We start from the raw sequence: 24,765 nt of genomic DNA on the forward strand, positions 1-24,765 counted from the left end.
AAACCAATGTGTGGAAACAAAATAAAGGGTAGATACTTCAGTGAGTAGAATCATTTCAGTGGAGGGACTAGAAGAGAGGATGGTTTAATCAGGTAACTTTCATTAATAAACGTAAAACAAGCTGAAGATCACAATATTATTAAATCAGTCACATTTGACAGACAAGCTTGTCTTCAGGAATAGCTTTTCTTATAAAATATGTTTGAAATATATTTGTAAACAAGTTGGAATTTTGGTAGATTATTTGCAAATATAAGGGTATAATCAATCAGTCTTGTTTGTGCCAGGAACTGGCTTGTAAAAACTTTAATTTCTGAATTTTTTCATGTCGCTATCTCTACAAAAATGGCATATGTTCTGGCTTCACGAGTGAAGTAATTATGGCAAATTTCATATTTCAAATTATGATTGAAATTTGAAAAGAATGACTAGATTCTGCAAATATAGAATGCATTGGTTACAGGAAGAGACTGGCAGCTAACAAGAGCAATTTAGCTGATCCCACTGGAATACTAAGAGGTGGGATGGGTGCCATTGAGGATCAAAAACAAGAGTGTGTGGAGAGAGAGGGTACACCAGAGGTGCTGAATAAATCCTTTACACCTGTCTTTACCCAGGATAAAAAAACTGAAGTCAGTGACAAAGGACATAGCTGAGATACCGAATATCTTCCAGATTTAAGGTGAATGACTAAAGGACCGTTGGTATCAGAAGGAAAAATTATGTAGTCAGTTGTTACAATCTGGAATACAGGAAGATCATTACGGATTAGCCAATTGGCTTCCTTCTACAAGTAACTATTTGATGAATCGGTTTTACAGAATACTGCACACATTTTTAGTACAGTTCAAGAGTTCCCAAATCATTAGCTCTCTGCATGTGAAAGTTATGAGACAATTTTATTGAATAAAGTACATTATAGAAAAGGTTAATAGATTCACTGTAAAAAAAAGTGCTATTCACTGATTTCAAAAAGAATAAAAGTATAGCTTTTTCTCCAGTGGATAATTGCATAGTACAGTGAGTCATAATGTGTGGAGAGGCTTCAAGGTTGATTGTCAGATTTTTTAAAAATGAGTTAGCTGATCTCAGCAGGTGCATTTTAATTGACCTTTGCTTCTGAGCTGGGGATAAAGGAGGGCTCATGAAGGGAGAGGTGACCCAAGTTAGAACGTGGAATCACTATACTGCGAGGTCAATCAAAAGTGTTTTCTAGATGGGTGTGGACAAGGAAGGGACTAAATTCACTGTAGTACTTCCTTTGCAATGTTTCTTTTAGTTGGCTAACTCTCAATTTGCAGCTCACAGTTGAACAAAGGCAGCTTATAAAGAAGGCTCCCAGCAATGGCAGAATTGCATCTCAGCCTGTGAAGGGATGGGCAGAGGTCAAAGAAGGGTGTGAAATGCCCTGCCTGCCAATGTAGTTACCTCAGCCGTATTAGGGAGATTTAAACAATCCTTGGATAAGCAAATGGATGATGATGAGATAGTGTAGGGGGACGAGCTGAGAATAGTTCACAGGTCGGTGCAACATCGAGGGCCGAAGGGCCTGTTCTGCGCTGTACTGTTCTATGTTCTATGTTCTAAAGGAAAATACAGATGTTTCTTTGGACAGGTTGCTCATTTCCTTTATTTTCCTGAATATTTTCAACCCACCTTTACAGGTCTGTACAGATCATATTCCAACTATCACCGACAAGCTGAGGTTTTGTCAATGCAAGTTTGGAATGTGCTAATGGGACATGGGCAGAAGCAAGAATTGACCTTCAAATCAGTACCACAGGTCAAACTGGCAGACCCCAGGGCCAAACCCATGACCATGCACTTTACCATTTGTTGGAGTTCCAAAAGTTGCATTCCTTGAATGGAAAATTGAGTAAATTAAAGAAATGCACTTGTTAATAATCCCATGAAGAGGTATGTGCCAACAGTCAGAAGTTCAAAATCTGCTATGACCTCCTCATCTTACTAAACAAACATCAATACCAGCATCATTTCTACTTACTGTCAGCTCAACATCAAACATTGCCATTTCTATTTATGAGCAGCACATATAGAAACAAACTCAAATCATCTTAAAAGGGGTCTGTAAACAATTTAAAAAATGGAAAGGAGAAGCAAGTTAGGAGGGTAGTAGATGTGAGTTCTATAGAGCAAGGGTAGAGCAGTTAAAAAGGACATCAACTTGTGGGGAATGGCCAGAACAAGCAGAAACCTGATGGAAAACTCTGCCAACAGAGTCATGTAGATCGCACAGTAATCTGTGGGTGACAGTGATGATCAGTGAGTTAATTTATTGGGTCAGTTAGAACTTGGGAAAGATGGGATTGATATTCTCTTAGGTATATAGTGCCAGAGTGTCCCCTGTTCAGGAATATGCCCAGTCAGAAGGACTTAAAAGGGTTAAAATTATGCTCAATTTGTTTTATTAATTACCATGTACCCCATCCTCCTTCAGCTGATGAATCGGAACTTCTTCACGTTGAACAACACTTGACAGAAGCACTACAAAGGACACAAAATGCACTCTGGGTGGGGGATTTCAATGTCCCCCACTAAGAGTTGCTCAGCAGCAGCACGACTGATCAAGCTGGTCAGGTTCTGATCAATGCAGCTGCTAGACTGGGTCTGAGGCAGGTAGGGACGGAACTAAGAGGGAAAAACAAACTTGACTCATTCGAACCAATTTCCCAGCTGTAGGTGCATCTGTCCATGCAGTAGCGGTTAAAGTGACCACCGCACATTCCTTGTGAGACAAAGTCCCACTGTCCATCATATATAGAGTCATACAGATCTTCGGTCCAACTCATCCATGCGAACCAGGTCTCCCAAAGTAAATGAATCCCCTTGCCCACATTTTGTCAAATATCCATCCAAACCTTTCCTATTGATGTATCTATCCAAATGTTTTCTAAAATGTTGTAACTGTACCTGCAAATACCATTTCCTATAGCAGTTCATTCTGCATACACATGACCCACTATGTAAAAAAGTTGCCCCCTCGTGGCCCTTATAAATTTTTCTCCCCTCAGCTTAAAAATATGTCCCCTGGTTTTGAACTCACCTAACCTAGGGAAAAGACCTTTGCTATTAACCATATCGATGCCCTTAAGATTTCATAAACCTCTAAAAGGTCACCCCTCAAAATTCTACACTCCAATGAAAAACGTTCCAGACTATTTCTATAACTCAAACCCTCCACTGAAAGCAACATCCTTGTAAATCTTTTTTGTGCCATTTCCAATTTAATAATGTCCTTGCTATAGCAGGGCAGGCAGCACAGTACACAGTACTCCAAAAGTGGCTTCGCCAATGTCCTGTACAATCTTAACAGGACATCCCAACTCCTATACACAATGATCTGAGCAATGAAGGCAAGCTTGCTAAACGTCTTCTTAACCACCTAGCCTGCCAGTGATATAAATTTCAAAGAACTATGTACCTAACCTCTTTTCAACATTGTCCAGGGCCCTAACTGCACAAGTCCCATCCTTGTTGGTTTTACCAAAATGCAATATCGCGCATCTGCCACTCCTCAGCCCAACTGATCAAGATTCCTTTGTAATCTTAGATAACTTCTTTCACTATTGAATGCACCACGTATTTTGGTGTCATTTGCAAACTCACTAACCATGCCTGAGTGGTGTGTGGCCTAATCACTGGGCTAAATGGGACAGTGTTTGAATAGATCTAGCAACTCATGATTAGGAATCCCATGAGGTGCAGTGGACCAACAACAGCAGCAGATTTGTCTAAACACAGAATCTACAACCTACTGGCTTGGCATATCCTCCACTCAACTATTACCATCAAGCCAGGTGATCAACCCCAGTTCAATGGAGAGTTCAGGAGGGCATGCCAGGAGCAGCACCAGACATAACTGAAATTGTTACCAAATAGGACTACCTGCATGCCAAACTGCAAAGCAGCAAATGAAAGTAGAGCCAAGCAATCCCACAACCAATGGATCAGATCTAAGCTCTCCAGTCCTGCCACAACCACTTGTAAATGATGGCAGACAATTACTAACGCACTGCAGGAGGAAGTTTCACGAATATCCCCATCCTCAATGATGGGAAAGCCCAACACATCAATGCAAAGATACGATGCACAGCACTTTATTTTCCATTTGGGAACCCTGCAGCCTTCTGGACTTAATGTCAAGCTCAACAATTTCAGGGCTTCAGCACCTTTCCCCTACCTCCTACACACCAGGCGTCGGCTACCACACACTTCCCATTGTCAGCCATTAACATTCCCCATTCACAGCTATTTATTCTCCCAGACTGACCTTTAACCACTCTTCCATTTGTACAACTGTTTTTCTCTTTCTGTGGACTCTATCACCACCTTTTGTTCGTTCTCCCTATTGCCCCACCCTATGCCATCTTCTATATAAAATCCATCCTTTTCCTAGCTACTTTCAGTTCTGAAGAAAGGACATTGGATCTGAAACATTAACTCTAATCTTGCTCCACAGATGCTGCCAGTTCAGCTGAAATTTTCTCTATTTTAGTGCCAAAACCAAGACTGAAGCAGTTGCAGCGATTTTGTCAGAAGTGCCGAGTGCACGATCCATCTCAACTCTTCCAGTGATCCCAAACATTAAGGATAGCAGTTTCAGCCAATTCACTTCATGTGACATTAAGAAACGGTTGGAGACAATGGATACTGCAAAGGTTATAGGTCCTTACAACATTCCAGCAATTGTACTGAAGACCTGTGCTCCCCTAGCAAAGCTGTTCCAGTTACGACACAGACATCTCATCGAAAATGTAGAAAATTGGCCATGTGAGTCCTGTACACAAAAGTAGGACAAATCCAACCCGGCCAATTACCACCCCATCAGTCTACTCTTGATCATCAGTAAAGTGTTGGAAAGTGTCATTAACAGTGCTTTCAAGCAGCAGTTGCCCAGTTTAGGTTCTGCTCGGAACATTCAGCTCCTGTCCTCATTATAGCCTTGGATTAAACATGGACAAATTTGAATTTGAAGGTAACAGTAAATTAAGGTCACATTTGACAGAGTGTGGCATCAAGGAGTCCTAACAAAACTGGAATTAATGGATATCAGTCGGGGGGTGGGAGGGTGGGGAGGTGGTGGGGAATCTCTGCTGCTTAGAGTCATGCTGGCACACACAAAGATGGCTGTGGTTGTGGGAAGTCAGACATCTCAGTTCCAGGACATCTTCTTAGCAGTTCCTCAGGGAAGTGTCCTACATCTAACTAACTATCTTCAATTGTTTTATCCATGACCTTTCCTCTATGATATGGTCAGAAGTGGGGATGTTTGCTGGTGGTTGCACAATGTTCAGCCACATTCATTACCCCTCAGATACTGAAGCAGTCCATGGTCAAATGCAACAGGATCTGGATAATATCCAAGCTTTGGTTGACAAGTGGAAATTAACATTTATTCCATACAAAGACCAGGCTATGACCGCCTCGATTAAGAGAGGATCTAACCACCACCCCTTGACCTTCAATGATGTCATTATCACTGAATGCCCCAGTATCAACATCCTGGTGGTTACCATTAACCAGAAACTCAACTGGACTCACCATATAAACAGTGGCCACAAGAGCAAGCCAAATGCTAGGAATACCATGGCAAGGAACTTACCTCCCGACTCCCCAAAGACTGTCCACCATTTACAAGGGACAGGTCAGGAGTGTGATGGAATACTTCTTAATTTCCTGGATGAGTACAGCTCCAACAATCCTTAAGAGGCTTGACACCATCCTGGACAAAGCAGCCCGCTTGATTGGCACAGATATTAAAGGGTTAATTTGCTCTGCTGACCTGCAGGAAATTGGATGTTCCGAGGCTAAAGTGGTATGTCTCGGTCTTACAGGTAGAATGTAAGGAATTTACATTCCCATCCCTTGCCATTCAGAGCCATTTGCATGGCCATTTCCTAGTTATTTAAGAGTAAAAGAATTACATTATCCCCTATTAAGGAATCAATAAGGACATTGCAATTAAAGTTCTGACTACTCCCTGTAGTTAAAAAAAAGATTCACAACCGATCTGGCCAATTAGGATGACTTACATTATACTGTTTCTGGAAATGACGTGATGACTACATTGTGTCTTGAGTGGCATGTGACTGCGGTGGTGGTGGTGGTGGTGGGGGTGGGAATGGCTGGGGGTCATCTTGCAGCCGCTACTGACTGTAATGTGAAGCTCTTGTGCTGTATAAAGAAACAACTGATCCTTTTGTGCCGAGAGATCTTTGACACGACTCGGCAAGCCCTGCAAAAGGTGCGTTAAGGGTTCCTCCAGAAAACTTGTACTTGCTTAATAAAGTTTTGCCTGTTCACAGATGTTGGTGTGCTGCAGTTGCATCAAATGTGTAAGAATCTCAAGAACAAAGAACCTAACAGCATCATATTCACAAACATCCATTCTGTTTGCTATCAATGCTCAATAGTAGCAGGATTTACTATCCACAAGATGTTACCAAATATCCTTAGAGAATACTTTCCATACCCATGACCAGTTCCATCTAGAAGGAGAAGGGCTGGAGACACATGGGAACGCCATTGAAATAACTCCACAGAGACTAGTACACTGTCATCAAGTCACCCTTTATTTACCTGTGGAGCATCCTTGACACTGAGCCACCTCTCTGAGTGAACAGAACCTCTGACACTCCTGTCCTTAACTGTCAGTCAATGCTCCCTGATTGGACCAGATTAACAGCCCCAATCAGGGAACTCATTCTAAGAGATCAACCTGGCAGACATCTTCACAATCACTATAGCTTTAGCTATCACCTGCAAGTTCTCATCCAAGCTGCTTATTAACCTGATTTGAAAATATATCAACGTTCTTTATCTCTTGCTGGATCAAAATCCTGGAATCTTGTCCCCAAGAACATTGTGGGTCGACCAATAGCAAATGGACTGCAGCAGCTCAAGAAGACAGCTCACCACCACCTTCTCAAGGACACCTCGGCTCAGGCAATAATTGCTGACCCAGGCCATGTTCCATAAATGAATTTTTAAAAATTCAAGACCTTTTAACATAACTCATTCCCAAATCTACACTTACAAAAAAATCTGAAACCTTACAAAAAGAGCTGAGGAATTGCATGTGAGAGTGGAAATTTTAGGCTGCAGAATTCAAAGTGAAATGCAATTTACAGAGAGTAGACAGCAATCAGAGGAGTATTTGAGAAATTAAACCTCGACGTGATAAGACATTCAGTAATTCTCAAGGCACAGGTCTTGAATGAAACATTTTCATTTGCCCACAATGCTTGGAAGAGATTGAAAACAATGCAGGAATATTACAATTGGATAACTGATGCTTTATTTTTCATTACTTATTTATTTGCTTCAAAATTCAAACTATTTTTATAAAGAATAAAAAAGCCGTTACCTTTTAACATGTTTGATGCACATGTCGTCTCAATACCAGCAGTGCTGAAGTTATCCTTAACAGCTATTGGAACCCCATCTAAGGGACCAAAGCATTTGCCTGGGTGAATATAAATCAAAAATGCTTATATAGTGAAATATATAACTTATTATTTATATATTTTATAATAAATGACACAATAAACCAAATTGACTAATAGTTATAAGTAGCTGATATGTACTTTGTTTGCAGTTCTTTACAGATTAGCAAAGATTGGAAGCACACTGGCATTCTTCCAGACTGACTTCAGAATTATGTATAGTTACCAAAACAAATCCATTTTAATTGCATTTTTCCTTAGGATGACCATAAGACCATAAGACATAGGAGTGGAAGTAAGGCCATTCGGCCCATCGAGTCCACTCCGCCATTCAATCATGGCTGATGCGCATTTCAGCTCCACTTGCCAGCGTTCTCCCCGTAGCCCTTAATTCCTCTAGACAACAAGAACCTATCAATCTCGGCCTTGAAGACATTTAGCGTCCCGGCTTCCACTGCACTCCGTGGCAATGAATTCCACAGGCCCACCACTCTCTGGCTGAAGAAATGTCTCCGCATTTCCGTTCTGAAATGACCCCCTCTAATTCTAAGGCTGTGTCCACGGGTCCTAGTCTCCTCGCCTAACAGAAACAATTTTCTAGCATCCACCTTTTCAAAGCCATGTATTATTTTGTACGTCTCTATTAGATCTCCCCTTAATCTTCTAAACTCCAACGAATACAACCCCAGTATCCTCAGCCGTTCCTCATATGCTAGACCTGTCATTCCAGGGATCATCCGTGTGAATCTCCGCTGGACACGTTCCAGTGCCAGTATGTCCTTCCTGAGGATGGTAATCAGGACAGTCTAACTTATCTAAAGGCTGACGCACTTGGGACTTTTCTCATTGGAGAAAAGAAGGTTTAGGGGAGATTTGATAGAGGTGTACAAGATGATTAGGGGTTTAGATAGGGTTGACAGTGAGAACCTTTTTCCGCGTATGGAGTCAGCTGTTACGAGGGGACACAGCTTTAAATTAAGGGGTGGTAGGTATAGGACAGATGTTAGGGGTAGATCTTTTACTCAGCGGATTGTGAGTTCATGGAATGCCCTGCCAGTAGCAGTGGTGGACTCTCCCTCTTTATGGTCATTTAAGCGGGCATTAGACAAGCATATGGAAGTTATTGGGCTAGTGTAGGTTAGGTAGGCTTCGGTCGACGCAACATCGAGGGCCGAAGGGCCTGTACTGCGCTGTATTTTTCTATACAGTTTAATATTAATATTCCCAAATTAGATTTTCTCAATCTGGTTCAAGTAATTTGATATGAATACTAAAATGAGGATTCAACCAGTGCTGCAGATGTTAAAGTCCCAAAATAAAAACAAGAGTGCTGGAAAAACCCTGCCAGCAACCACAGAGACAGATGCTGAGCCAGTGTTTGAAGTTCCATATGATTCTTCTTCAGAACTTTAAAAACTGACAGCCTAGCTTTGCTCATAGTCCTCATTCCTCTAAGACAGAAGGCTCGAGGATTATGGCCTCAACTCCGACAGTGTCAGAAATCAATATGAAAGTGTGAGACAGCTGCATTGTTAGGAGTTTCTGCCTTTCCAAATAGGCATTAAATTTAGGCCTTTCCTTCCTGGTCAGAAGGACATAAAAGATCCTTGGTTTTATTTGAAGAGGAGCTGACAATGCTTTACTTCTGGTCACGATTTTTTCTCTTAGTTAATACTCTAAAATTAGATCATCTGAGCCAGAGATGTCTCCATTGTCCAGCAAAGCAGTGATTATGATTCAAAAATAACTAATTAGAATATCTTAGTGATAAAAGTTGCACTATATAAGAAATTTTTGTTCACGTTTTCTGCACTTCATTTGTACTGGAACCTATGAGTGAAAAAGTAACATTGCCTCAATGGGTAATTAAAACCTTCGTATCAAGTAAACTGACTGGGGGAGAAAAAAAAAAGGATAGGGAGTTGCTATGATCAGAAAAACAAATACATAGTTTTCACCTATGTTTTCACCATAGTTTTCACTAATGGAGAGCAAATAAAAATGCAATGTTACATCCATCCAAAATATGAACAAGTTTGAAGCCAAGTTTCTAACAGAATTTTAACAAGCACATAAGTACACTCAGAAAGGCAAAGTGTAGTGGAGCTCAATGTTTTAAAAATCTTGTAAATCTTATTGGTCATAATGATAAAGCTGTACGTCACCTCTTTGCAATCTTTGCTCTGCTGCTGTAGCCTGTTGCATGGCAAGCTCCTCAGTGACGGTAATGTAGGCATTCAGGAAGGCTGTCTTCCTGATTAAAGACAGACATCTTTGGCACAGCTCAGTTGGACTGATTCGACCTTCTTGAAAAGCTCGAGTAATCTACAATTGTAATACAGATGGTAAGGCTAATATAGGTCACATATAGATAGGATAAGAAAAGGGTACCCACCACATCAATAAAGTTATATCTAATTGGCTGGCATTGTAGGCAATTCTCACTGAGCCCTAGTCTTTAATCCCAGTACTTCATACAATCTATCATTATTAAATCCTCGATTTGAGTTTACTACATCCTCCTGAGGTACCTGGAAACAATGAACAGAAGGATATACTCTTGCAGAAACTCCATAGCTAATGATAGCCTTGATGGCACAAATTCCCCCAAACTTCTGATCCCTTAATAAATTTAACGGCCTGGTCAGCTCTGGCAAACTAAAGTAGTAGCAGTACAATTGACAATTCACAATCCCTGCTCAAACCCTGACCTCAAATTCCTTCTCTCTCTCTCTCTCTCTCTCTCTCTCTCTCATTAAAAACCTCCTCATCCCCAGATATATTACTATTTCTGACAACTTTATAAACCTTTTCTTTCATACAACTTCCTTCATCAGCTACGGTTGACTGACATATTGGAGCTTCTACACCTTGAAGGAATGCATAGTTGCTGTAAAAGAAGTAATAGTTTTTTTTAACAAGACTTTCCATTTGCCAGTGTACAGTATTGTTTTAGCGTATTTTCCCAATCCACTTCAACCAGTTCTTGCCTTATGGCTTTATAATTTCCCTTATTCAAAGTGAAGAGTCTTATTTCTGATTTAACTGAAAATGTAACACATTGTGATCGCTCATCCTGAAAGTTTTTTTAAAAACAAGATTACTAAAAACGTCCTTTCTCATCACATACTATTAGTATTAAAATAGCCTGTAGTCAGCTGCTTAACATACTGCTCTAGCGAACCATCCCTAAACCCCTGTTAGAAATTTATCCTCCGTAGCTCAAGTGCTCAATTGGTTTACCCAGTTAGCAGGTTTTGAGATTTGTAGCTCAGGTTGAGATTCTGGATGGAAGTTTGCTCATTGAGCTGGAAGGTTCATTTTCAGACATTTCGTCACCATACTAGGTAACATCAGTGAGCCTCCAGTGAAGCACTGGTATTATGGCCCATTTTCTATTTATGTGTTTAAGTTTCCTTGGGTTGATGTTGTCATTTCCTGTGGTGATGCCAGTTCCTGTGGACACCACTTCAATTGGGACAACACATCCATCCTGGGACAAGCCAAATAGAGACACGCACAAGAATTCGTAGAAGCATGGTATTCCAACCGGAACTCGATCAACAAACACATCGACTTGGACCCCAATTAACACCCTCTGAGAAAAAGAACAGGAAATAACATCACCACAGGAACTGGTATCACTAAAGGAAATGACATCACCAACCCAAGGAAAACTAAACACACAAATAAAAAGCGGGCCATACCATCAGTGCTTTACCAGAGGCTCACTGATGATGTTACCTAGTATAGTGACAAAACGTCTGAAAATGAACCTTCCAGCTCAGTGAGCAAACTTACATCAGGTTTACCCTGTCTACAGATAGATTGCAATCACCTATGTTAACTGTGTTGCCCACGTTATAAGCTTCTCATCTTCTGGTGAATACTGTGCCCCACACATACTACTATTTGCTGTCTTCTAAATAATCCAACCAACATTTGTTACTCTCACTGTTTCTTCATTTTAGCTAAACAGGTTCGACACATTGTTCTTCTAATCTGAGATCCCTCTCTTACAAATACACTGATCCCACCCTATATTATCAGAACAATTGCACTTACTGTTCCATTTTTTGCCCATCCTTTGTAAATGTTGAATATTCTTGGTTATTCAGTTCCCAGTCCAGGTCACCATGCAGCCATGTTACTGTAATGGCAATTATGCCAATGTCCCTTTATGTCTGTTTGTACCTGTCCCTTCCACTCCACCAAGGACATGCAGGTCCTGGGCCTCCTCCATCTTCAAACCCTAACTGCCTGACACCTAGAGGAAGAACACCTAATCTTCTGCCTTGGGACACTGCAACCACACAGGATTAATGTGGATTTCACCAGTTTCCTCATTTCCCCCGCCCCTCACCTTACCCCAGTCCTAATTTCAAACTCAGCACCACCCTCTTGATGCATCCATCGTCTTTCCCATCTGTCTGCTCCACCCCCCTCACCTACATATCACTTCCACCCCCTCCTTCATCTACCTATCACATTCTTAGCTACCTTACACCCAGCCCCACCCCTCTCTTATTTATGTCTCAGTCCCTTGGCCCACAAGCCTCATTCCTGATGAAGGGCTTATGCCCGAAACGTCAATTCTCCTGCTCCTCGGATACTGCCTGATCTGCTGTGCTTTTCTAGCACCACACTCTCGACCCTTTAGATTATCTGTCTTGTTGTGCATGCTGTGTATATTCAGGTAAAGTGTCCTTAACTTTGTAGTTTTGACAACATTCCAACATTTGAGGCATACTTGATACTCGGCTTTGTTTCTAGAGATTTTGCTACTTTCTGTTGCCATATTTAGTTGTTGTCAAATGACATACCATCCCATTCCCAGATAAACTGTATTAAATCCATCCCAACAGCACCAATAAATCTCCCTGCAAGGATATCGCTACCAGTCTCATTAAGGTGTAATAAGTTCTAACAACCTCCGAACTGGCCCCAATGTCTCAGAAATCTGTTGTCCTCCCTCGACACCAGTTTTTCAGCCATGTGTTCAATCAATCAATCCTCCTGTTCTTATGCTTACTAGCATGTGGCATTGGGAGTAATCCTGACATTACTGCTCTTGAGGTTTTGCTTTTCAAATTCCTTTCTAAGTACCTAAAACCTGCTTTCAGGACCTCTTCCCTTTTCCCATCTACATCATTGGTACCAATTTGGACCATGACTTCTTGATAATCCCCCTCCCTCAGAAAGTTATCCTGCAGCTGCTCTTGACACCCTTCCCATAAATTTCTTTGATTCATTCTGTATCTTATATTTCACAGTGGTTTCTAACTGGGACATTAAACATACTAGTATATTCCCTCTCATGGTTTTGTTGTGTGTACAGCCTATTCTTTTAAGCGTGTGAGTGCTTTCAATTGGTCTGTACAGTTGTGCACATATGTAAAGGGATGCACTTGCTTGGACTGCAGGCTATCTTCTTGGGTTACAGTCTGGTTGAGAGAAAACATTGCTGGTAATCCTTCCTAACTCACCATTTGCAGTTCAGCCATCCCTGGCGATGGACTGATTAATATCTGGACGTAGAAAATGTGGTAGGAGGTAGGTCAGAAAAGAACTAAATCTTACATCCGCAAGGCAACTTCTGACAATACGAAAAGATAGCAGTATGTGGTGCTTCACAGAAGGAAGGGTGACCAAAAACTGAGCTAAGAGCTTTAAAGGTGGAGAAAAGTAGAGGAATTTCCAGAAATTAGGACTTAGGGCAGCTGATGATAAACCCAGTCATGGGGTGAAAGGATGTAGATGCAAAGGGGTCAGAATCTAAACAATAACTCCTTCCTTTCCTATGTTAGGGGTGGGATATTTTGACAAATATTTCAAAACATGAAATAATATGTCACATTCTCTTGAAAAAAAAGTTGTTCATTCCATCAGATGTATGGGTTAAAACTGCATTTCTTTTGACTAAACATGTCAGAACATTGTAAAATTTTGCCAAATATGTTGAGCAAAGTATAGATGTTGATGTCACTGGTTAGTTTTAATAATATGGGTAATTTGACCAGTGGCAGCTAATGTGATTCAGATAGTTCCACACTAGTGTCAACAGCTAAGTTCACATCACCCTGCCAGGCAACATCGAGGTGATGATTAGCTGTGCTGCTGCAGTGAACAATATGACATAATTGAGATAGAAGCTCATTTGAAATTGGTAAAAATTAGTTTGGTAATTCTTTTGAAAGAACTGAAAACCTAAAGCTTGCAGAATTCAAAAGATTCTGAATTAAAGTTTTACGCTGAATTTGATAATTCTTTGTAAATATTTTACAATCCATTTTAAATGACATAGACAAAGAGATACGGTGTAATCTATCTTCAGTTTGCTGATGATACAAGACTGGGTGGCAAGGTAAGCTTGGCTTTAAAATGTCTGGAATCTGTGACCATTTTGGATAAAGTCTCCCAACACAGGTTGTTCAGAACATGGGATAGAAGATAATGTAACTGGCATGGGGATTACGAATTGGCCAATAAACAGAAAACAAGTAAATGGGTCAGTCTTAGTTCAGAGGAAAGGACACTGGATCCGAAATATTAACTCTGTTTTCTCTCCACAGATACTACCAGACCTGTTGTTTTTCCAGCAATTTCTGGTTAGGTTTCTGATTTTCAGCATCCACAGTTCTGTGGTATTTTGTTTCTCTCTATTCCCTGCCTGTACATTTATTGGTTTAAATGCCTCAAAATGTTGCATTCATATCTGCTTCTACCACCTACCCCAGTAGCACATTCCAGTCACCTACCACCTTCTGTGTAAAAATCTTGCCTCACACATTTCTGTTACACTTTTTCCCTTTCACCTTAAAATCTATGCCCCCTAGTATTTGACATTTCCACCTGTGGAAAAAGACTGTGACTATTCACCCTAGCCATGCCTCTCATTATTTTATATTTTTCTGTCAGGTTACCCCTTCAGCCTCTGACATTCTAGTGAAAACAATTAAAGTTTGTCCAACCTCTTCTTATTAGTAATGGTGCACTGAGAACAACCTAGCTCTCAAGGCCAGCAAAACCAAGGAACTGATTATTGACTTTCGGCAGGATGTTACTCATGCCCCCCTACTCATTAACAGCACAGAGGTGGAACAAGTGGAGAGTGTCAAGCTCCTGGGAGTGGGCATCCACAACAAGCTTCCTTGGACTCTTCTTCCTCAGGCAGCTGAGGAAATTTGGCATGACGGCGAATACCCTTGCCAACTTTTATAGGTGTGCCAGAGAGCATTGTGTCCGAATGTATCACTGCCTGGTATGGCAACTTACCATTCAAGATTGGAGACGGTGACAGAGAGTGGTGAGCTTGGCGCGGACAATCACAAAGGCCAACCTCCCATCTATAGAATAAATCTACCAGACCCACTGTCAAGGAAAGGCTGCCAGCATTCTCAAAGATCCATCCCACTCTAGCAATGTTTTTGTACAACCTCTACCATCGGGGAGAAGATACAGAAGCCTGAACACACGCACCAGCTGGTTTTGTAATAGTTTCTACCCTACTATTATTAGAATACTGAATGAACTCTCAAACTCTTATCATTTGCCTTAACTTATGTTTTTGTTTTTGCCACTGCTTACCTATTATTTACTTATCTATGCTACATAACTCTGATCTGCCTGTATTGCTTGCAAGACAAAGCTTTTCACTGTGCCTCGGTACATGTGAAAATAAATTCAATTCAATTTAAGTAACATCCAGATAAACCTCTTTTGCATCCTGTCCAAAGCATCCACATCCTTCCTATAGAACTGCTCACAATACTCCAAATGTGGCCTAATTATAGTCTTTCTTTAACTCAATTCAGAATGAGAGGGGTGTAGGTATCTCAGATTGTGGGTGAGAGGAGATTAGAACTACAAACAGGAGTCGGTCATTCGGCCCATCCGGGCTGCTTTGCCATTCAATTAAATTGTGACTGACCTGTCTGAGGCTTTAAATCCTTTTTCCTACCTGTAACTTACCCACACAACCACGTTAGCCATGCAACCCTTCTGGGTCAAAGAAAATCCTAAAAACTAACTTGACTTTCAATAAATTCCATAATGTAACTTGTTACGCTCTCTGGGAAGATTACCTCCTTGATTCTGTACTGTCATGAACAATGGTCCAATCCCAAACTCACCATCAAACCAGTAGATAAAGGGGGTGCAGTGATAGTTTGGCACACTGACCTCTACACCGCTGAAGCCAGATGCCAACTCCTACCACCCCCTCAACCATGACCCCACCCCCCATCACCAAACCGTCATCTCCCAGACCATACGAGCACCTCATCACTTCAGGAGATCTCCCACACACAGCTTCCAACCTCATAGTCCGGGATCCCCGCACCGCCCAATTCTACCTCCTTCCCAAGATCCACAAGCTTGACCACCCTGGCCGACCCATTGTCTCAGCCTGCTCCTGCCCCACCGAACTCATTTCCACCTACCTTGACACTGTCCTGTTCCCCCCACCCCAGTCCAGGAACTCCCCACATACGTTCGAGACACCACCCATGCCCTCCACCTCCTCCAAGACTTCCGTTTCCCCGGCCCCCAACGCCTCATCTTCACCATGGACATCCAATCCCTCTACAACTCCATCCACCATGACCAGGGCCTCCAAGCCTTCCGTTTCTTCCTCTCCCGCCGTCCCCAACAGTACCCTTCCACCGACACTCTCACTCATTTGGCTGAACTTGTCCTCACCCTTAACAACTTTTCCTTCGAGTCCACCCTCCAGACCAAAGGGGTAGCCATGGGCACCCGTATGGGTCTCTTTGTTGGCTACGTAGAACAGTCCATCTTCCACTCCCCAGCTCTTCCTCCGCTACATTGATGACTGCATTAGCTCCACCTCGTGCTCCCGCAAGGAGGTTGAGCCCTCCCTCCCTTCCTGGACCTCTCCATCTCCATTAATGACGACCGACTTGACACTGACATTTTTCACAAACCCACCGACTCCCACAGCTACCTGGATTATACTTCTTCCACCCTACCTCTTGGAAAAATGCCATTCTGTATTCCCAATTCCTCCACCTTCGCCACATCAGCTCCCAGGAGGACCAGTTCCACCACAGAACACACCAGATAGCCTCCTTCTTTAGAGACCGCTATTTCCCTTCCCATGTAGTTAAAGATGCCCTCCAACGCATCTCATCCACATTCGACATTCCGCCCCTCCACCCTCAAACCCCACCCTTCCAACCATAACAAGGACAGAACCCCCCTGGTGCATACCTTCCACCCTACCAACCTTCGCATAAACCACATCGTCCGAAGGCATTTCCGCCACCTCCAAACGCACCCCACCACCAGGGATATATTTCCCCATTTTCGCAAAGACTGTTCCCTCCATGACTACCTGGTCAGGTCGACGCACCCCCCCCCCCCCCCGCCTACCCACAACCCACCCTCCCTTCCTGGCACGCTCCCCTTCCACTGCAGAAATTGCAAAACCTGTGTCCACACTTCCTCCCTCACCTCCATCCAAGGGCCCAAAGGAGCCTTCCACATCTAAAGTTTCACCTGCACATCCACTAATATCATTTATTGTGTCCGTTGCTCCCGATGCGGTCTCCTCTACATTGGGGAGACTGGACGCCTCCTAGTGGAGTGCTTTAGGGAACATCTCCAGGACACCCGCACCAATCAACCACACTGCCCCGTGGCCCAACATTTCAACTCCCCCTCCCACTCTGCCGAGGACATGGAGGTCCTGGGCCTCCTTCACCGCCGCTCCCTCACCACCAGACGCCTGGAGGAAGAACGCCTCATCTTCCGCCTCGGAACACTTCAACCCCAGGGCATCAATGTGGATTTCACCAGTTTCCTCATTTCCCCTTCTCCCACCTCACCCCAATTTCAAACTTCCAGCTCAGCACTGTCCCCATGACATGTCCACCTCAGGAGATCTCCCACCCACAGCTTCCAACCTCATAGTCCAGGAACCCCGCACTGCCCGGTTCTACCGCCTTCCCAAGATCCACAAGCCTGACTACCCTGGCCGACCCATTGTCTCAGCATGCTCCTGCCCCACTGAACTCATCTCTACCTACCTCGACACTGTCCTATCCCCCCTAGTCCAGAAACTCCCCGCATCGTTCGAGACACCACCCACGCCCTCCACCTCCTCCAAGACTTCCGTTTCCCTGGCCCCCAACGCCTCATCTTCAGCATGGATATCCAATCCCTCTACACCTCCATCCGCCATGACTAGGGCCTCCAAGCCCTCCGTTTTTCCCTCTCCAGACATCCCCAACAGTACCCTTCCACCGACACACTCATTCGTTTGGCCGAACTGGTCCTCACCCTTAACAATTTCTCCTTTGAATCCTCCCACTTCCTCCAGACCAAAGGGGTAGCCATGGGCATACGTATGGGCCCCAGCTATGCCTGTCTCTTTGTTGGCTACGTAGAACAGTTGATCTTCCGTAATTACACCGGCACCACTCCCCATCTCTTCCTCCGCTACATTGATGACTGCATTGGCGCCATCTCGTGCTCCCGCGAGGAGGTTGAGCAATTCATCAACTTCACCCACACATTCCACCTTGACCTTAAATTTACCTGGACCATCTCCGACATCTCCCTCCCCTTCCTAGACCTCTCCATCTCCATTAGTGACAACCGACTTGACACTGACATTTTTTACAAACCCACTGACTCCCACAGCTACCTGGATTACACCTCTTCCTACCCTATCTCTTGCAAAAATGCCATTCCATATTCCCAATTTCTCCGCCTCTGCCATATCTGCTCCCAGGAGGACCAGTTCCACCATAGAACACACCAGATGGCCTCCTTCTTTAGAGACCGCAATTTTCCTTCCCACGTGGTTAAAGATGCCCTCCAACGCATCTCGTCCACATCCTGCACCTCCGCCTCCCACTCTGCCAAGGACACGGAGGTATTCACTGCCGCTCCCTCACCACCAGACACCTGGAGAAAGAACGCCTGATCTTCTGCTTCGGAACACTTCAACCCCAGGGCATCAATGTGGACTTCAACAGTTTCCTCATTTCCCCTTCCCCCACCTCATCCTAGTTTCAAAGTTCCAGTTCAGCACTGTCCCCTTGACTTGTCCGACCTGCCTAGCTCCTTTTCCACCTATCCACTCCACCCTCTCCTCCCTGACCTATCACCTTCATCCCCTCCCCCACTCACCCATAGTACTCTATACTACTCTCACCCCACCCCCACCCTCCTCTAGCTTATCTCTCCACGCTTAAGGCTCACTGCCTTTATTCCTGATGAAGGGCTTTTGCCCGAAACGTCGATTTCGATGCTCCTTGGATGCTGCCTGAACTGCTGTGCTCTTCCAGCACGACTAATCCAGAATCTGGTTTCCAGCATCTGCAGTCATTGTTTTTACCCATGACTTGTCCTACCTGCCTATCTCCTTTTCCATCTATCCACTCCACCCTCCTCTCTGACCTTTCACCTTCATCCCTCCCCCACTCACCCATTGTACTCTATGCTACTTTCTCTTCACCCCCACCCTCCTCTCATTTATCTCTCCACCCTTCAGGCTCACTGTCTTTATTCCTGACGATGGGCTTTTGCCCGAAACGTCGATTTTCCTGCTCCTCGGATGCTGCCTGACCTGCTGTGCTCTTCCAGCGCCACTCTAATCTAGACTCTAATTTACAGCATCTGTAGTCCTTGTTTTTACCTGGATCCTTAACCTGCCCAGGCCCCATGTCCCAATGACTTTGACCCTCTCCCATCCCCATCACTTTGCCTTCACCCTGTCTTACGCCGCACTAGTTTTTACCGAGTCTGATCTCCAATTACCTCTCTCAGGGTCCAGCCCCACATTTTGTTTTGAGCAGCTGATTTCCGGCGCAATCGTTCCCTTTGGGTTTGCCTTGAATCTCCAAAACGATTAATACCGGCTGCGCGCCGCCATGTTGTCTCCAGGGCGGCACCCGCCAACAACGGGCCCGCTGATTGGTGGGGGCCTGGCTGGGGCTCGGTGCTGATTGGTTGCTGGTGAAGGTTCAGAGGTGAAGCTGTGAGGAACTGTCTGGGAGAGAGGAAAGTGTCCAATCTCTGACATTGAGGTGAATGTAGGGCATTGGGGTTGGGGACCGTACACTGCCCTTGGAGTTTGTACTTTGTATTCAATAGATTGTGTGATTTTCAGACTTTGCTGGGGATTACTGTTCAGGCGTAACCTTGTACTTGCCTTTCTTGATGGTCAGGCAAATGCACCCCTTTTGAATGGTGCTTTGTAATAATTGCTCTGTTAAAGCCTACCTCATGTGGCGTTTGGCAGGTAAAAGGATTGGGAGTGGACTTTTGGGCAAGTTTAGGAGAATTAGGGCAAAACATTTTGAGAATGTCACTTGTAGAAAGATTAATACTTCTTCAGCTAAGAAGACTGTTATGCCAGCCTGGGTGATTGACAGATATGGAGATAACAGCACATTGCGTTTTACAAAGGGGTCTATGTTTCCAATTATACACTACCCCAATGAAGTTATGATTAAAGTTCATGCTTCCAGCTTAAACCCTATTGATATCTCCATGAGAAGTAAGTTTATATTTTCTTTATCTAAAGTTGTCAGTTTTGTTATGAACGGTATGTTATGTCTTTTTAAAAACTAACAGATTGATGTACTATATTGATAGAGTTCATACTCTACATTTGAATTGAGGGTGGAGAGTTATTAGAGTTTTTGTTGATTTGTGACTATCACCTTAGTATATAATGTTTAGCAATTTTTCAAAGGAGTATGTATCAATTTCCTGATATGTGGAAAACAAACTGTGATATGGAGTTAATTTGCAATTAAAAACACGTGTAACATTTTTTCACAAATGTGATTCTTCTTTCCTTGATGTGATACAACAGTTTCTGGTCTATTTCTCTTCTCTACATTAACATTTTACCAGATCAGTTGGTAACTTCCCTTTCCTAATTGAAGGCCATTACAAACAATTTACACTTCTCCTACCCCCAGCCCCACTTTCTGGTCCAGCTGTCAACTAGTGTTCAGACTGGTGTTTCCCATTTTGCGTGGTTCAGCAATGAATTTTCTGCTGCAGGGAGATCTCTGACCAACGTCTTTTTTGAAGTAACAGATTTGATCCTGTCCAAGTATCACTGGGGGCTTTCAAATAGACGAATAAACACCAACATTGTATTCATAGTTTGCATCTACTAAACAACATATTACAAGTTTTTAGTACTTGTTCAGTTTTGTTGCTCATCGAAGCGACCCAAGTATTTTTCCATAATGATAATGGGACAGAAGTACAGGACAATACGTACTGATCTTTTTTAAAAGTCTTCCATTTATTGTTTTCAAATATCATTTTATTGTCTTCTCCTTGATTCCATATTGTCAATGTCTGGCAACTCATGAACAATGGTAAAATGGGGAAGAAGGAACTGTTCTACAGAGATCTTCTTTATTCAAACACTTCTTGGTCCCGTGTCCTGGCAAATAGAATAACTTAGGGCTGTCGTCAAAATTTAAGCTAAATAGTGGGAGTTTCAGACAACAATTATAGGCTTACAAAGCAACAGGATATGCAAATATTGCAGGGCAGCTATTTAAGACCATTGTGGGACAGGAAGGGACTGAGTATACTAACATTGGAAAAGAGCAGCAAATAGGTAAGAGGGAGAAATATTTAAAAAATAATATTAATGACTCTTAAATGCACATAAGACTCAGAACAAAATAAATAACTTAGCAGAAATAAAGGTCTAATGCGGTATACTCATATAGCCATTATGGAGACAGTGACAAGGAGATAAAAACTGGGAACTAAATATTCAGGATTAAGTAACTTTTTTCAGAAAGGCAGAGAGGAAGGAAAGAATGATGGGGTGGCTTTGTTAGTATGGGATAGGATAGAATATGAGGGGCATGGATAGGATAAATAGACAAAGTCTTTTCCCTGGGGTCGGGGAGTTCAGAACTAGAGGACATAGGTTTAGGGTGAGAGGGGAAAGATATAAAAGAGACCTAAGGGGCAACTTTTTCACGCAGAGGGTGGTACGTGTATGGAATGAGCTGCCAGAGGATGTGGTGGAGGCTAGTACAATTGCAACATTTAAGAGGCATTTGGATGGGTATATGAATAGGAAGGGTTTGGAGGGATATGGGCCGGGTGCTGGCAGGTGGGACTAGATTGGGTTTGGATATCTGGTCGGCATGGACAGGTTGGACCGAAGGGTCTGTTTCCATGTTGTACATCTCAGAAGATGTAGAGTCCATGTGAGTAGAGGTAAAAACAAAACAAGAGAAGAAGACAATTGCGGTCGTGTCTATAGGCATCCTAGCAGCAGCAAAAGAAAACATAAATTATGAGATAATAAAGACATGTTTAAAAAAAAGCAGAACATTAGTCATAGATTACTTTAACTTCACGTAGATTGAGAAAATCAAGTTGGCAGAAATAGCCATAAAAATAATTTATAGAATGCATTCAGGACAGTTTCATAGAACAATATGTTGTGGATTCATCCAGTAATCAATCTATTTTGGATCTGGTAATGTAAAATGAAGTAGGATTAAAACATGATTAAAGCATTGAGGGTGGCACGGTGGCTCAGTGGTTAGCACTGCAGCCTCACAGCACCAGGGACCCGGGTTCGACTCCAACCTCGGGCAACTGTCTGTGTGGAGTTTGCACATTCTTCCCATGTCTGTGCGTGTTTCCTCCGGGTGCTCCAGTTTCCTCCCACAATCCAAAGATGTGCAGGTTAGTTGAATTGGCCATGATAAATTGCCCATAGTGTTCAGGTAAATGTAGTGTAATGGGGAATGGGTTTGGGTGGGATACTCTTCGGAGGATCAGTGTGGACTTGTAGGGCCTGTTTCCATCCTGTAGGGATTCTCATGATCTTCGAGTAAAAGATTCCCTAGGAGGCAGTGATCATAATATGCTAGAATTTTACATTTGGTTTGCAAGTGACAAACTTTGGTTGGAAACAAATATGAGTGTGGTGCTGGAAACACACAGCAGGCCAGGCAGCATCCGAGGAGCAGGAGAATCGATGTTTCAGGCATAAGCCCTTCTTCAGGAATGAAGAAAGGCTTATGCCAGAAATGTCAATTCTCCTGCTCCTCGGATGCTGCCTGGCTTGCTGTGTTTTTCCAGTACCACACTTTTCAACTCTGGTCTCCAGCATCTGCAGTCCTTACTTTCTCCTTGGAAACAAATATGCTGAAGTTAAATATTGGTAATTATAAAAGAATGAGGGCAGAGCTGGCTGGAGTGAACTGGGAAAGGATATTAGTAGAAAGGATGGTTGATGAACAATTAAGAAAATATTTTCTAATTCGCAGCAAAGATGTTTCCTAGTGAGGAAGAAAGATTCTAGGAAGGGAGGCTGAATGAACCCTTCAATGACTTTTACTCACGCTATCCCATGACCTTTTATACCACTGATAATCAGCCTCTATTTTGAACACAAAGATAAAACTTCTACAGGTGTCTGTGCTGAGAATCTTGGAGATTCACCATCCTCAGAATAAAAGCATTCTCCTTGTCTTGGTTTTAAATGGCATCTCCTTGTTTTGAAAGTGTGATCCCAGTTCTAGCCTTCCGAACCAGGAGAAGTCTGATATCTGCGTTGACCTCATCTATCCCTTTTAAGTATTTTGTATGTTTAAATGAGACTACCCTTCTGCTTTAAAACTTAGCAGTGTTATGAACTAGACCAGAACCCCTCAATATCTTTTAAGAAGGTCGCCTGGACCCTAATTTCTTTTTTATTTTATAAGTAGGTGTGAAGTTCTGTATTCCGGATGCAATGCAACTGATCAGACTATTCGACATTAAGCAAAACACAACTTATGTGAACACTATAATTAAAATACAAACAAAAGAAAGAGGAATTTAAAATAACTTAACTATTGGAAAACTTCACCGAATAATAGGTACAGTCATTATTACTAGTTAACTGTTCCTATATAGTAACATCCTATTAACACACCCCTTGGCAAAAAGGCAAATTCAGACACCAATTCTCACATGCAATTCTCCAATCCAGGAGGGAAAAAAATCATCAAGAGAAAATTCTGAGAAAGTAGCAGCTTGGAGTTGTTTACTGAAGCTTCCAACTCTTTTGAGACCCCAAAAGCTTCTGCTTAACGCAAAACCTAAAAACTAAAAAAAAAAATGCCTGGTCTGTGAGAGCTGGCTACACATTGTGCCAATGTTAAAAACAACACTAAGGCCTCAAAAATTGTTTACTTCCTTAGAGAAAGCTTACCACCTCTACCTTACAAACTCTCTTCAAAATAAAAAGGACAAAATAACCTCTAAAAGTGACAGCATTGTCATAGGAGATTACAGGCCCAGTTTGCTTAACTGCTCTTCATTGGACAGTCCCACCAATCCAGGAACAAGTTTGGTGAACCTTCATTACAGTTCCTGTATGATATTAATATCTTTGCTGCGGTAAATAAGCCAAAACTTCACACGTTACTTCAAAGCAGATAATTCAGGAGAGATGTAAGAAAGCACTTCTTCACACAGAGTGATAGATGTTTGAAACTCTCTTCCACAAACAGCATTGGATGCTAGATCAATTGCTAATTTTAAACCTGATGTAGATTAATTTATATTCAGGCATTTGGGCCAAAGGCATGTACATGGAGTTAGGTCACAGATCAGCCATCATCTCATTGAATGGTGGAACAGGCTCCTGTGTCCCTCACCAAGCTCCCTTACAACTGAAGCAAGACTTCACTAATCCTGTATTCAAATCCTCTTGTAATAAATGCTAACATTCCAATAGCCCTCCTCATAGTTTGCTGCACCTGCATGTTAGCCTTCAGTGACTTATTGACAAGGATATCCGAGTCCTTGTACATCTATACTTTCTAACCTCTCATAGTTTAAGAAATACTCAAAGCATCTGTAGTCCCTACCAAAGTAGATTACCTCATATTTTCCACTTGATATTCCATTTGCCATGTTATTGGCCAAACACTCAGCCTGTCCAAATCCTCCGGAAAAGGCTCAATACATCTCTCATGATGCATGTTTTTGCTAAACTTTACATCATCTACAAATTTGTAAAGACTACATTTGGTCCCCATGTCCCAATGTGTTACGATACACCCCTGAAGCAGGTGGACCTAAACCCAGACCTCAGAGGCAGGGCGCTACCACTGTGCCACTGCCACTGTGTCGCAAGAACCCTTCATCTCACATCCAGATCATGGATAAACATTGTGAACAGCTGAGACCCAAGTACTGATCCTCACTGTACCCCATTAGCTACATCCTGCCAATATGAGAATTTCTTTTTATTTTTATTCACTTCAGGGACATAGGT

The 24,765-nt window shown here is 42.7% G+C and overlaps 2 protein-coding genes across 4 annotated transcripts in view; one reads left to right on the forward strand and one right to left on the reverse strand.

Annotated features, from left to right (window-relative positions):
- The window catches only part of qrsl1 (glutaminyl-tRNA amidotransferase subunit QRSL1), a 47,721-nt gene extending 28,336 nt beyond the window's left edge, over positions 1-19,385 (reverse strand). The window contains exons 1-3 of the mRNA XM_072552685.1: positions 19,254-19,385; positions 9,632-9,791; positions 7,388-7,486 (exon numbers count right to left, since the gene is read on the reverse strand). Of these exons, the coding sequence (XP_072408786.1) occupies positions 7,388-7,486; positions 9,632-9,791; positions 19,254-19,277 (283 nt within the window). The 5' untranslated portion in view covers positions 19,278-19,385. The remainder of the gene's footprint in view (positions 1-7,387; positions 7,487-9,631; positions 9,792-19,253) is intronic.
- An 80-nt stretch (positions 19,386-19,465) lies between these two features.
- The window catches only part of rtn4ip1 (reticulon 4 interacting protein 1), a 110,449-nt gene continuing 105,149 nt past the window's right edge, over positions 19,466-24,765 (forward strand). For all 3 annotated transcript variants that reach the window (XM_072552713.1, XM_072552721.1, XM_072552711.1), the window contains exon 1: positions 19,466-19,995. In XM_072552713.1, the coding sequence (XP_072408814.1) occupies positions 19,683-19,995 (313 nt within the window). In that variant the 5' untranslated portion in view covers positions 19,466-19,682. The remainder of the gene's footprint in view (positions 19,996-24,765) is intronic.

This window comes from Chiloscyllium punctatum, chromosome 3, assembly GCF_047496795.1.
Source record: "Chiloscyllium punctatum isolate Juve2018m chromosome 3, sChiPun1.3, whole genome shotgun sequence".
Classification (NCBI taxonomy): Eukaryota; Metazoa; Chordata; class Chondrichthyes; order Orectolobiformes; family Hemiscylliidae; genus Chiloscyllium; species Chiloscyllium punctatum.